Source organism: Macaca nemestrina, chromosome 5, assembly GCF_043159975.1.
Source record: "Macaca nemestrina isolate mMacNem1 chromosome 5, mMacNem.hap1, whole genome shotgun sequence".
NCBI lineage: Eukaryota > Metazoa > Chordata > Mammalia > Primates > Cercopithecidae > Macaca > Macaca nemestrina.
Genome location: NC_092129.1, coordinates 170,421,303 through 170,434,682, shown reverse-complemented (window position 1 = coordinate 170,434,682; position 13,380 = coordinate 170,421,303). Strand labels below are relative to the sequence as shown.

Sequence of the window (13,380 nt, the reverse complement as noted above, 5' to 3'; positions counted from 1 at the left end):
TGCCCAAGCTGGTCACAAACTACTGGGCTCAGGCAATCCTCCCACCTCAGCCTCCAAAAGTGCTGGGATTACAGGCATGAGCCACCACGCCTGGCCTTACATTATCAAATTGGCAGTGTATTACTTTTCTAAATGGGTTGTAAATTACTGTTCCTCACAACAGCAACACAGCTACTAAGTCCACTAGCACATTATCTCCATTCCTTACCTCTAACTCTCCGACACACTGCACCTGCTATCACCCCAATCCCAAATGACAAACCAGTGGAGACTTAGCAGTCCTCCTTTGAACTGACTTCCAGGGCTTCTGAAACCATCTAGGATCTGCCTTCTAATTCTCTGACCATTCTTTTATAGAATCTTAGATGATTATGTAACAAGGAAAACATTTTTTAAAAAAATTCGTAAGTACATGAAAAGAATCTCAGATAAATTCTCTCCTTCTATACGTCCTTTAAATATGGTGTTTCAGGTGTCCGCCTTAGCCACCTTCTTTTTTTTACACTACACGCTTGGGTGATCCTATCAATTCCCATGGCTTTAACAACTTACCTTCTGACAACTCCAAAATCTACCTTCAGCCCTACTCTCCTAAATCCCATTTATTTTTAGTCAAAGTCTTTGCTATTAATTTTCTGGGAGTCCCCTAACAGTTCAAACACTGTTCTCATCATCGTCTTCTTTAAAGATCCACTTCCTGGCCAGTTGTGATGGCTCACAACTGTAATCCCAGCACTTTGGGAGGCTGAGGCAGGAGGATCCCTTGATCCCAGGAGTTTGAGGCTGCACTGAGCTATGATCACACAACTGCACTCCAGCCTGGGCAACAAAGTTAGGCCCTATCTCTTTAAAAAAAAAAAAAAAAAAAAAAAAACCTTCTGGTATTTTCTGATGTGTTTAGTCACACCACTATCCATTTAATCTTCTAAGCTAAAAGCCAGGGAGTCATCCTTAACACTCTCTCAACAACTATCTTTACCTACTTACCACTCCTACTTCCTAATCAAGGAAATAAAGACAGATTTCTTGTAAAAAAAATTAAGTCCTAATTAGTTAACAAATCTGTCTACCTTCCTCTCCAACCCCACTACACAGATTAAACCCTCAATTTATTATTACAATAACCCAACTGATCTCTGGAAGTCAGTCTCAGATCTATTTTCTATATTACCCTCAGATAACCTACCTAAAAAGCAAATCCAACCATATAATTCCCTTGCTTAAAAACTACCACCTGAGGCCGGGCGCGGTGGCTCAAGCCTGTAATCCCAGCACTTTGGGAGGCCGAGACGGGCGGATCACAAGGTCAGGAGATCGAGACCATCCTGGCTAACACGGCGAAACCCCGTCTCTACTAAAAACACAAAAAATTAGCCGGGCGAGGTGGCGGCGCCTGTGGTCCCAGCTACTCGGGAGGCTGAGGCAGGAGAATGGCGTGAACCCGGGAGGCGGAGCTTGCAGTGAGCTGAGATCTGGCCACTGCACTCCAGCCTGGGCGACAGAGCGAGACTCCGTCTCAAAAAAAAAAAAAAAAAAAAAATTACCACCTGAAAGATAAAAGGTAACACCCACTAGCATGAGAAGTCCCTTCATGATCATCTCCAGACACATTCCTCCCACAAAACTTTATGCTGAGCTTCCTCCAGCAGCAGCAAGCAGCAGCAAGCAGCGGTAAGACATGAGTTTTCTGTGCACCAGGCATCGTTTTTCAGAGCAGCATCAAGCTATCTTGAGTTTGCTTCACACCAGGTACTCTAATAAGTGCTTTAAGTGAATTACGTAATGTAGTCTTATGAGGTTGGCACTATTATTTCCTTTTCACAGATAAGACTGAGTCTGTCAAAAAATACAAAATCACAGAACTAGTTAAGTAGCAGAGCCAAGATTTATATCTCCACTATATTTCTCGACAAAAGTAACTAGTCAGCTTCTAAAACTGCTACTAATCTTCAAAATCTGTTCATATCCTATCTTGTGAAGGATACCTGAGCAACTGAAGGACAGAGAGGCTTATGTTTAACTGTATTCCTCTTCTGTAATTTTATGTAAGCTTCCTAGACAGACTTCCCTGATCACCACCGTCTTCCAACAGCGTTGGTTACTTCCTCCAATATACTTCTCTAATTTGTTTATAGGTCTACTGCTGTGTATCTCATACTGGATTTTATTTTATTTTTTTATTTTTATTTTTTTTGAGACGGAGTCTCACTCTGTCCCCTAGGCTGGAGAGAAGTGGCGCAATCTCAGCTCACTGCAGGCTCCGCCTCCAGGGTTCATGCCATTCTCCTGCCTCAGCCTCCCAAGTATCTGGGACTGCAGGCACACGCCACCCCACCTGACTGACTTTTTGTATTTTTAATAGAGACGGGGTTTCACCATATTAGCCAGCATGGTCTCGATCTCCTGACCTCGTGATCCACCTGCCTCAGCCTCCCAAAGTGCTGGGATTACAGGCGTGAGCCACTACACCCGGCCGGATTTTATTATTTATTTACATGTTCATTTCCCTTTTTACCTGCAAACTTCTACAGAGTAGGTACCATTTCTCAGCCATGTTTACAGCGCTGTCTCCATCTTTGTCAATCCTAGGTTCTTAGCAGAGTGTCTGGCACATAACAGGTACTCGACAAATTAAATCTCCTCTTCTGTTATTTTCCTCCTGTTTTGATTTTTTTTTTTTTTTTTTTTTTAAATCTCTTATCACACTCTCTATCCTCAGGCAACAGCCTCACAACCTAACTCCTAGCTGTAGCCCCTACACTCTCCAGCAATCTTGCAGACTGCCATCACACTTCATCCTCTCCCCACTTTGTATCATCTTTCTAAAACAGGCATCATATATCTTCCCTACTCAAAAAGATTGAAGGCAGTCTGGGTGCAGTGACTCATGCCTGTAATCCCAACACTTAGGGAGGCAGGAGGATAGCTTGAGGCTAGGAGTTCAAGACCAGCCTATGCAACATACTGAGACCCATCTCTACAAAAAAAAAAAAAAAAAAAAAGAAGCTGGGCATGCTGATGCACACCTATAGTCCCAGCTATTTGGGAAGCTGAGCTGAAGCAGGAAGATCACTTAAGCAAGGGAAGTCAAGGCTACAGAGAGCCATGATTGTGCCACTGAACTCCAGCCTGGGTGACAGACAAGACTGTGCCACAAAAACAAAAACAAAAACAAAAACTGAAAGCTCCCTTCTACCTATAGAGTATATTTCACCCTATAACTATCACTAACGCTCTATAATATCTGATTCCATTCTTACTTTTTTCTTTTTTTCTGAGAGATGAAATCTCACTCTGTCACCAGGCTGGAGTACAGTGGTGCAATCTCGGCTCACTACAACCTTTGTATCCCGGGTTCAAGCAATTCTTCTGCCTTGACTTCCCAAGTAGATGGGACTACAGGCGTGTGCCACCACACCCAGCTAATTTTTGTACTTTTTAGTAGAGATGGGGTTTCACTATATGTTGGTCAGGCTGGTCTGGAACTCTTTATCTCAGGTGATCCACCTGCTTCGGGCTCCCAAAGTATTGGGATTCCAGGCATGAACCACCGCATTCGGCCTATTCTCACTTTTATAACTCTTCCTTATAATCCAAGTCCCCAACAACACTGAACCATGTATCTCTGCCAAAGACCACAAAGTTGCACTCTTCCTGTGAGACTATTCTGGCCATTTACCATAGTCTGTACTGTTCTTCCCCAAAAAGGCCTCTCAAATTCTTACTCATTTTGTAAGGTCTACCAACTACTACTTCCTGTATAAATCTGTTTCCTTGAGCCAAAATTAACTACTCTCTCCTCAGTTTTCCCATATATGGTCTCATTCTTAAGTACTTAGTATATTATGTCTTAGAGTTGCATATTTCTGCTTCCTGCCTTGTCCCACTATATCTTCCAAACACCATATACCAAGAAAGGACTATATATACAATGGTACAGCCAGGTATGTAGTAGGCTATACCACCTAGGTTTACATAAATATCCTTTACGTTCATAAGAAAACATCGCCCAATGACTCATGTCTTAGAACATGTTTCTATAGTTAAGCGACATATGACTATACTAAATTTGATCTTCCTCAAGGGCAGGGACCATATTCAGTTCACTTACTGTATTAATTGAGTTTCTACTAAATGTCAGGTCCTCTAGTAAGAACTATGAATAAGACAAATGAATAAAATAATTTCTTATCTTCACTCAGCTGCTGACAATGTGATATATCATAGGTGTTCAACATATATTTATTAAATAAATATATTGCTTACTTATAATAATATACTGTTTATTCTTTGTTCACATTTACCTTGTGCTTCCATTTGCTGCTTACAACCAATCAAACCTAGTAAGAAAGATCCTTCTAGTTTTCAAAGCCTTTTAAGGCTAGACAGGAAGAAAGACCTTTGTTCTCCTCTTCCCCCCAAGAAATAATCTAGAAAGTCAGCAAGCATAGAATGAACATTCTGGAAGAGTGCACGTTATTCTCAGCAGAAGAATTTAGGAACAGAACAGAGAGACTGCATTACTTGCCAGTTCTCACTGAAACACTGTCAAAGAGTGGCATCAATATTTTGTTTGAAGAGCTAAAAATACCATTCATAATAAATTATAATTCTAAAAGCTTTCAAATAAAAATTTTATCTCTCACATTTAGAATTAACTGTATCTCCACTGCCTCTATTAATATGCATAACTTAAAATTTGAATGAAATCCCTGAACTGAAAGTACATAAGATACAGACTCCTTAAAGAAATTCACCTCAATGATCACTAAAAAGAAGGGAAAGTAAATACATACCCATTAAATATATGCCCTAAAGAAGTTATGCAGGGCCAGGCATGGTGGCTCACATCTGTAATCCCAGCACTTTGGGAGGCCAAGGTGGGTGGATCATTTGAGGTCAGGAGTTCAAGACTGGCCTGGCCAAGATGGGGAAACCCCATCTCTACTGAAAATACAAAAATTAGCTGAGTGTGGTGTGGCGTACCTGTAATCCCAGCTACTAGGACAGACTAAGACAAGAGAATTCCTTGAACCCAGGAGACAGAGGTTGCAGTGAGCCAAGATTACGCCACTGAACTCCAGTCTGGGTGACAGACAGAGACTCCATCTCAAAAAAAAAAAAAAAAAAAAGTCATGTAGATAAAGTGATTTAATTTTTTGTTGTGAAATACATTAGAATTTATTTTTAAATTAATAATATTTAAAGACTATTTTGTCCTAATAAATTTATTTAGCTGCATATGTACAAAAATTAGGTTCACTTTAAATGAAAACTCAGGGCAGAAAATGAAATGTTCTTTCACTCAATAAAAGGAACTTTCTTCAAGTCTCATTTTCTAGGCAATAAGGAAATACAAGTAACAATCATGACAGTCATATTCCTAATTTTCCAAGGCAGACCTAGAAATAACGTACACCACAGGAGAAATTAAAAGTCTTTACAAGCACATAATACATTAACACCAGTTCTTTCTACTCTATTGAAAGAGGCAATTCACGCCCAACTCTTGCATTTCATGAGAAAATTTGCTGCCAAGGACAATTTATTTTAAAAACTGAGATCTTGGATAAACACTTTAAAAGAAAACTCAGTGTTTTGTTTGTTTGTTTGTTTTTGAGACTGAGTCTCGCACAGTCACCTGGGCTGGAGTACAGAGGTGCGAAATCGGCTCACTGCAACCTGTGCCTCCCGTGTTAAGTGATTCTCCTGCCCCAGTCCAGCAAGTAGCTGGGATTACAGGTGCCTGCCACCATGCCCGGCTAATTTTTTGTATTTTTAGTAGAGACGGGGTTTCACTATGTTGGCCAGGCTGGTCTCGAACTCCTGACCTCGTGATCTACCGGCATCGGCCTCCCAAAGTGCTAGGATTACAGGCTAGAGCCACCGTGCCCGGCGAAAATTCAGTTTTAAATTAAGTGAAATAAACTCTCAGATGGGCACACATCATTGCAAACAAAAGGTGACTAACGGCTGCTCTTTCTGGTCCATGCTTTACAAAGATGTTGGGATTTCAGGAAAGCATCTTTTCTCCAGAAAAACATCACTTGGCAAAAATTAGCAATAGGAGTTGCTTTTTTTCATAAATGAATTGTTCTTTGCTTCCAAAAACAATGGGTTGGGCCTAGAACTTTGTTTGACACGTTTACCAGAGAGAGAAATGAATGTGACCAAAGAAATACAATAGTTTGGTGGCGCAGTGGCTCGTATCTATAATCCCAGCACTTTGAGGAGGGTGGATCACCTGAGGTCAGGGGTTCGAAACTAGCCTGGCCAACATGGCAAAAACCCGTCTCTACTAAAAGCACAAAATCAGCTGGGCATGGTGGCACATGCCTGTAATCCAGCTACTCGGTAGGCAGAGGCAGGAGAATCACTTGAGCCTGGGAAGCAGAAGTTACAGTGAGCTGAAATCATGCCATCACACTCCAGCCTGGACAACAAGAGCCAAACTCCGTCTCAAAAAAAAAAAAAAAAGGCTGGGCGCAGTAGCTTACACCTGTAATCCCAGCACTTTGGGTGGCGGAGGCAGATGGATCCCTGAGGTCAGGAGTTTGACACCAGCCTGGGCAACATGGTGAAACCCCATCTCTACTAAAAATACAAAACTTAGCCAGGCATGGTGGTACGCGCCTGTAATCCCAGCTACTTGGGAGGCTGAGATAGGCAGAGTTGCTTGAACCCAAGAGTTGGAGGTTGCAGTGAGTCCAGATCGTGCCACTGCACTCCAGCCTGGGCGACAGAGCAAGACTCCGTCTCAAAACAAACAAACAAACAAACAAACAGTTTTCTCCAAGAACATACAAGAAATAGTACTTCTAATCCATTCATTTATTCATACCTTTAAAAGCTAGCTATAAATTAAGCACTAGAGTTACAAAATTAAAATAAAATAGTCCCTTACGCTTAAATCTGTAGGGTCATGTTGGCAGTAAGCAGACAATTGAAACAATATAAATATCATAATTACAGTCTGGCCAAAATGTAAAGGAGGCATAGAAAAGGCATATTCCTACTTTAGGAAGAAAATGCCGTAAGAAAGGTACTCCTACACTAGGACTTGAAGACTAATTAATTAGCTAGGCAAACAGAGAAAAGGGTAAGAGAAGGTGAAGGAAGGACATGCATAAGGAACTAGAAATATAAGCCAGTGTGCGTAGTCAGAGAACTCCAAATGGTACCTTATAGGTGAAGAGCAGGTGAGGATTAGGGATTCTTCAACATCATAAGTCATTAGGGAAATATAAATTAAAACTACAGCAAGAAATCACTAGAAACCTATTATAATGGCTAAAAATTAAAAAAAAAAAAATGACAATACCTAGTGCTAAGATCAACAGGAACTCTCATACATTGCTGGGAGAAATGCAAACTAGTGGGCCGGGCAGGGTGGCTCACACCTGTAATCCCAGAACTTTCGGAGGCTGAGGCGGGCAGATCGCCTGAGCTCAGGAATTCGACAACAGCCTGGGCAACACGGTGAAACCCCGTCTCTACTAAAAATACAAAAGATTAGCCGGGGGTGGCAGTGGATATCATATCCCTCCACAGTATTGCTGGTTTCTATCACTCAACAAGCACATGGAACACACGAAGTATATCTGTAAGGAACTTACTATCTAGCTCAGGAGAAAAAAAATGTATATATGAAAAACGTATATATGAAAAAGCTAGAGGCCAGGTGTTGTGGCTCATGCCTGCAATGCCAGCACTTTGGGAGGCTGACACAGGTGGATCATTTGAGGTCAGGCACTCGAGACCAGCCTGGCCAACATAGTGAAACCCCGTCTCTACTAAAAATTCAAAAATTAGCCAGGCATGGTGGTGGGCGCCTGTAATTCCAGCTACTTGGGAGGCTGAGGCAGGAGAACTGCCTGAACCCACGAAGCGGAGGTTGCAGTGAGCCAAGATCATGCCACTGCACTCCAGCCTGGGCAGCAGAGCGAGACTCTGGCTCAAGAAAAAAAAAAAAAACAAAAAACGCAAACTAGTATAGCCACTTTGTGAAACAATTTGGCAGTTTCTTATAAAGTTAAAAATACACTTAACTACAATCCAGCAATTCCACTCCTAGATACTTACTCGTGAAAAGAAAACTTATGTTTACACAAAAACCTGTATATACATGTTTACAGTTCCAGCCAAAAAACTAGAAACAACTGAGAAGTTCTTCAACTGGGGAGTGGGTAAGCAAACTTTGGTTCACTCATCTACACAATTAGATTAAAAAGGACTGTTCTATGAATATATACAACAGGGAGGAATCTCCAATGTGTTATGCTAAGTGAAAGATACCAGACTTAAAAGGCTACAAACTATATGATTCCATTTATATGCCATTCTTGAAATGGCCAAACTAGAGTGACAGAAAACCAGTCAACAGTCACCAGGAGCTAGAGATGGGGAAGGGTTTTCTGCAAAAGGGTATGGCGGAATTTTGGGGGGTGACTGAGCTGTTCTATATGCAGCAGTCCACACTTACCTGTGGTTTTGCTTTCCTCAGTGTTTCAGTTACCCACAGTCAACTGAGGTGCAAAAATATTAATTGGACAATTCCAGAAATAAGCAATTCATAAGTTTTAAATTGTGTGCCATTCTGAGTAACATGATAAAATCTCATGCCATTGGACTCAGTCCCGCCCTGTCCCCACCTGGTAATCATTCCTTTGTCTAGCATATCCACGCTGTATATACCACATGCCCTTCAGTCACTGACTAGCCCTCTCAATTATCAGACTGAAAAAAAACATAGTATATATAGAGTTCAGTACTACCTGTAGTTTCAGGCATCCACAAAGGGTCTTGGAATGTATCCCCCACAGATAACGGGAGACTCCCATATCAACTGTGATGGTGGTTTTATGACTATACATGTTTCTCAAAACTCACAGAACCATATACTAAAAAGAATAAAGTTTACTATATGTAAAATATACCTAAATTTAAAAACAAAAGAAAAAGGATAAGGGATCCTAGCTACAAAGAGACTGAAAAATGATGTAAGAGCTAGTCATATCTGAGGGGTCCTGTTAAGAAGCTCTACAATGAAGCAACAGATGTCCCAAATGATCTCAAAAAATGGGTAGTGGCAATTCAGTTCCACATTATTAAGAACCCTGACAACAGTTATAGACTAGAATAAGAGCAAAACAGGGAGCAACTGGAGGCCCATCAACCAACTACCTCAGAGTAATTCAGCAGATAAATAATTGAGATCTGACTAAGGGAGAAGCAGTAGAGATGAACAGAAAAGTTAAAAGCAAGAAATTCTCAAGTTTCTAGCAATAGTGAAACCACCAACCAAATGGTTTTTTTTTAGAAAAAGATTTTAAACAAGCTAAATTTAAATGCCTGCGGGACATTCAAATGCAAACATTTGGTTAGACACGTTGTCTGGAGCTCAAGGGAATAAACCAAGATGTAGCACTAGATTCAAGAACCATCAAGGTATTCGCAGGCAAATATGAGGTCAAGTTCATATAATTTGAAGTATAAAAAGAATCAGCTTACTGATTATACAGCTTGTAAAGTGAGAAATGGTGACAGTCGTGTGCCTATTTCAATGATGGGGCCTCTCTCAACCACTCTATCCTTGGCATCTCTGATTTTCTCTTTGGCTTGATTACCCTGAGAAAACTGAGGCAGTTACATAAAAAGCTGTCACTGAATTCCAAGTTTTTATTTTCTGTTGTTCATACTGTTGACATCGAGAATATTCAGTCGATAAAGGAGTAATCTACTGAATACACTTAACTGGTTAATTAAACACAGGAGGACTACTAAGAGGGGTTTGATCTGAGGTCCATCTGACCGACCTCACGGAGCAACTTACCCACACAGCCCAATAGCTTTGTCTTGGTAACTCAACTAACAACCCTATGGCTGCTTTAAGAGACCTCTGATATGCAATAAAGTTATGAGGAAATACTATAGGATAGATCCAATGACTGTAGGTAATTAGTGCTTAACCAGGGATAGGCACCAAAATTCAGTGTGGTGCTTTCTCAAAATGCCTATCTTGCCCAGAGCTCTACTTCCGAAAATTCTAATTTAGGAACTTTTGGGGTAAGGCCCAAAAATTACTATATTTTTAATAGTCTCATAAGTGATTCTGATATCCACACAAACCACACACCAATCCCAAGCTGAAAAGCAATGATATTAAATTTGGTTCCAGGCCCTACCATGGAATTCTCATTTGGAACTTTCTAAACCACATCCTAAACCTTGAAAATCTCCTCTGGTTGACAGCATACAAATACATATTTCTCAGCTAAAACCTAAAATTCTAAGCCCAACATCTGTAAAATACCCATGAATCACCAACTGACTATGATTACTGGCTTTGAGAGGGTTTAACTTCTTAGCAGAATTCAGGAAAAAGCAGTGTAAGAAAAGTCATGGAAAATGAGTCACTGTCCCTCTATTCCTTAATTTCAATTCTCCATTTTAATAATAAACCTACCAGAAAAGCTCAGTTAATATTACTAACTCAAGCTTTAACTTCAACTAGTATTTAAGCATAACCAGATCCAGTCTGTTATACTGAAATATTCAGATTCCACTTTTCCAATTACCAAAATTTCCAGGATTCCAACTTTCCAATTACATCATAAACATTATGAAATCAAAACAAAAAAACAAATGATTTTTCTCACCAAAATTTACACTTACCCATCTCTTCCCTTACTGACAATTTTTACTTCAAAATAATAAATCCCACAGGCTGCTGGTATTGGATGCGTGGCTCGAACTGACGCTGCATCTTTTGGGGTTTTGCCATGACCTGCACATGAAACAGGAAGGAAAAAAGAAGTCACGTGAGATATTCACTGAAAAATGAAAACCTTAAACAATTCAGGAAGATACAGGTTTTTGGAATGATGTATAATTTCTGCTATCAGTTCAAATACTCAATAAAATGTTTATCATCACCATGAACCCAATATGCAAAATAGCCCAAGTTAACCACAGAACTCTTCACACTATTATTAGTTTTATTAAGATTGCAGAATCCGAATATGTAAATTGAACCTAGCAGCCTTTTATGCAAATTAAATAAAAGATGTTATAGAGTACACTATATTTTTAAGAGGAAAAAGGCTGTATGAAGAACGTAAGATCTTAATTTTATCAAGTCTAAATTTGTATATAACTTATATAATTTCTGTACACTCTTGCCAAAGGCCTGCTCTTTAAACCAGAAGCATCTATATCGTATATTTCTTAAGTTAAACCTTACACAATCAGATTGAATTGGCAAAACAGCTTTCTTAAGAATTTACAATTTTGTTCTTTGGTATAGTCTTATTAATTAAAGCTGATTCATAAAATCTCTTGGGCCAATAACAGCCTATTGAGAAATACATCTAATTTCTAAACGTATTTTTTTTTTCTTTTTAAACAACAGAAATAACACCATGCCACTGCTGACATTTTAGAAAATCTGTTAGATAATGCCTTTTAAACTTTTTAAACCAGCTATTCCTCAATTCTAATCCCATAAGGTTTGCTAAACTCACAATCACTTCCCCTGCCTCTTGCCCAAGACACAAACTACCTTGAAAGCTAGCATGTGGACAATATTAAGAGAAAATATGTCCATAAAACCATGGGAGAATAAAGACAGAAGTTGAAGTAGCATGTCAGAAGTACTCAAAGAGCATGAGTGAGACAAGTCTCCATAATCCCCAAAAGGACTGCATGAGACACAATACTCTAAATCATTATTTGGGTGTTCTAGTTAAATATGCTCCACGCAATACAAACTTCGCATTAATCTTTCAGTCATACTATAAAATTATCTTCATGGGTAGCAGAATTCTCCTCAAATTTATTGTGATTGTTTTAAAACTAAATGCCTTAAGTCAAAAATTGCATCTTAAGATACACAACCATCACACATGAATGAGATCATATCCTCCCTTACCATACATTTCACCAAATTTCCAACACATGCCTTATTATTATTAAACACTTAAGTTTACACTTGCAATGCAAATTAGTGCATGTTCACACCCCCCAATCCCCTACAAAAAAAAGAATGAATTCTGCCACTCCTTCCATTACCATGAAAACTTGGATTATGGGCAGAAGTTCTTTTAGCCTGGTGACCATAAGGAGTCAACAAGCTTGGCTAGGAAGACAAAAATGGAAGCAACAATATTTACATGCATCAAAACTTTAACATATGATGCAGGTAATAGATTTACACTGAGCTAAGCAGCAGAAAAGAAACAACTGCACAAATCTGTGCCCTAGTCACTTTTTAATAAAATTTAATTATGGTGGCAGTAAAACACATTTTTCAGTCAAAATATGTTCCAATAAGTTACCTGAGAAAAGGCTATGGAAACTACATATTTAAAAATTAGAGAGTTACAAATAAATCTATAGAAAACTAAACAGAATCTAACTGCAGTCCTAAATCCACTAATTTTTTTTAAGGGGAGTGACCCAAACTTTTAGGGATAAAGTAATCCCAAAGTATTCTTAATAACAAATAATAGTTACATATATTTAATACTGTGTGAAAGGCACTGTTCTAACGCATTAAGTTTATTAACTCATTCAATATCCAAAACAACCCCATGAGGTAGGTACCATGTATTATCATTTCATAGTTAAATCTAAGATAAGGAAACTCGCCCAAAGTCATACTGCTTAATGAGAATTCCAAAGCAGGATTTATGCTGGGATTTAAATTCAAGAAACCTGATCTAGTGGGAGCTCTGAACCCACATGAAGGATTTAGTTACAATGAACTTTCGGGGATCACCTCACATATCCCCATGTTCTATTCTGGCTACTTCTATGGGAAAAGAGAAAGAAACTAATATTTGAAAGTAAACAGTCTCTCAAAGACTTAGGTGCTTTTGTATGGATTTTTCTCATTCAACATTTATGAAATAGATATTATTTAACCTCACTTTTTGAAATGAAGAAATTTTTAATCTGTCATGGGCCTACAGAAAAAAATAATAAAAATTTTTACACATTATACACCCTGCCCCAAACTGGAAGAAACGTATATTAAATCCATGCATGAATTAAAATCCCATTTTTCCATTATGCAAAAATTACTATAAAGTACCAGTTATAAATCTTCAAGTATCCATTGTATTTGTTATGATTCACTGCAGATAAATTCTGTAAATGTTAAAACTAAAAAGATTTGTTTCATAAAGTTAAATTAGATGTAAAAGGTATAAGGAAAAGTTTAAATGTAAGATTAAAAGGTTTCATACTATTTCTTAAATGAGACCAGTACAAGTTGAGTATCCCTTATCTGACATGCTTGGGACCACAAGTGTTTTAGATTTTTTCAGATTTTACAATATTTGCACATACTTACCAGTTGAGCATCCTAAATCCAAAAAT

General features: G+C 38.9%; 1 protein-coding gene across 1 annotated transcript in view; it reads right to left on the bottom strand.

Moving 5' to 3' along the window:
- LOC105482450 (RAN binding protein 9) overlaps positions 1-13,380 on the bottom strand; it is a 96,160-nt gene that overhangs the window by 70,844 nt on the left and 11,936 nt on the right. The window contains exon 2 of the mRNA XM_011742561.3: positions 10,675-10,786. Within this exon, the coding sequence (XP_011740863.2) occupies positions 10,675-10,786 (112 nt within the window). The remainder of the gene's footprint in view (positions 1-10,674; positions 10,787-13,380) is intronic.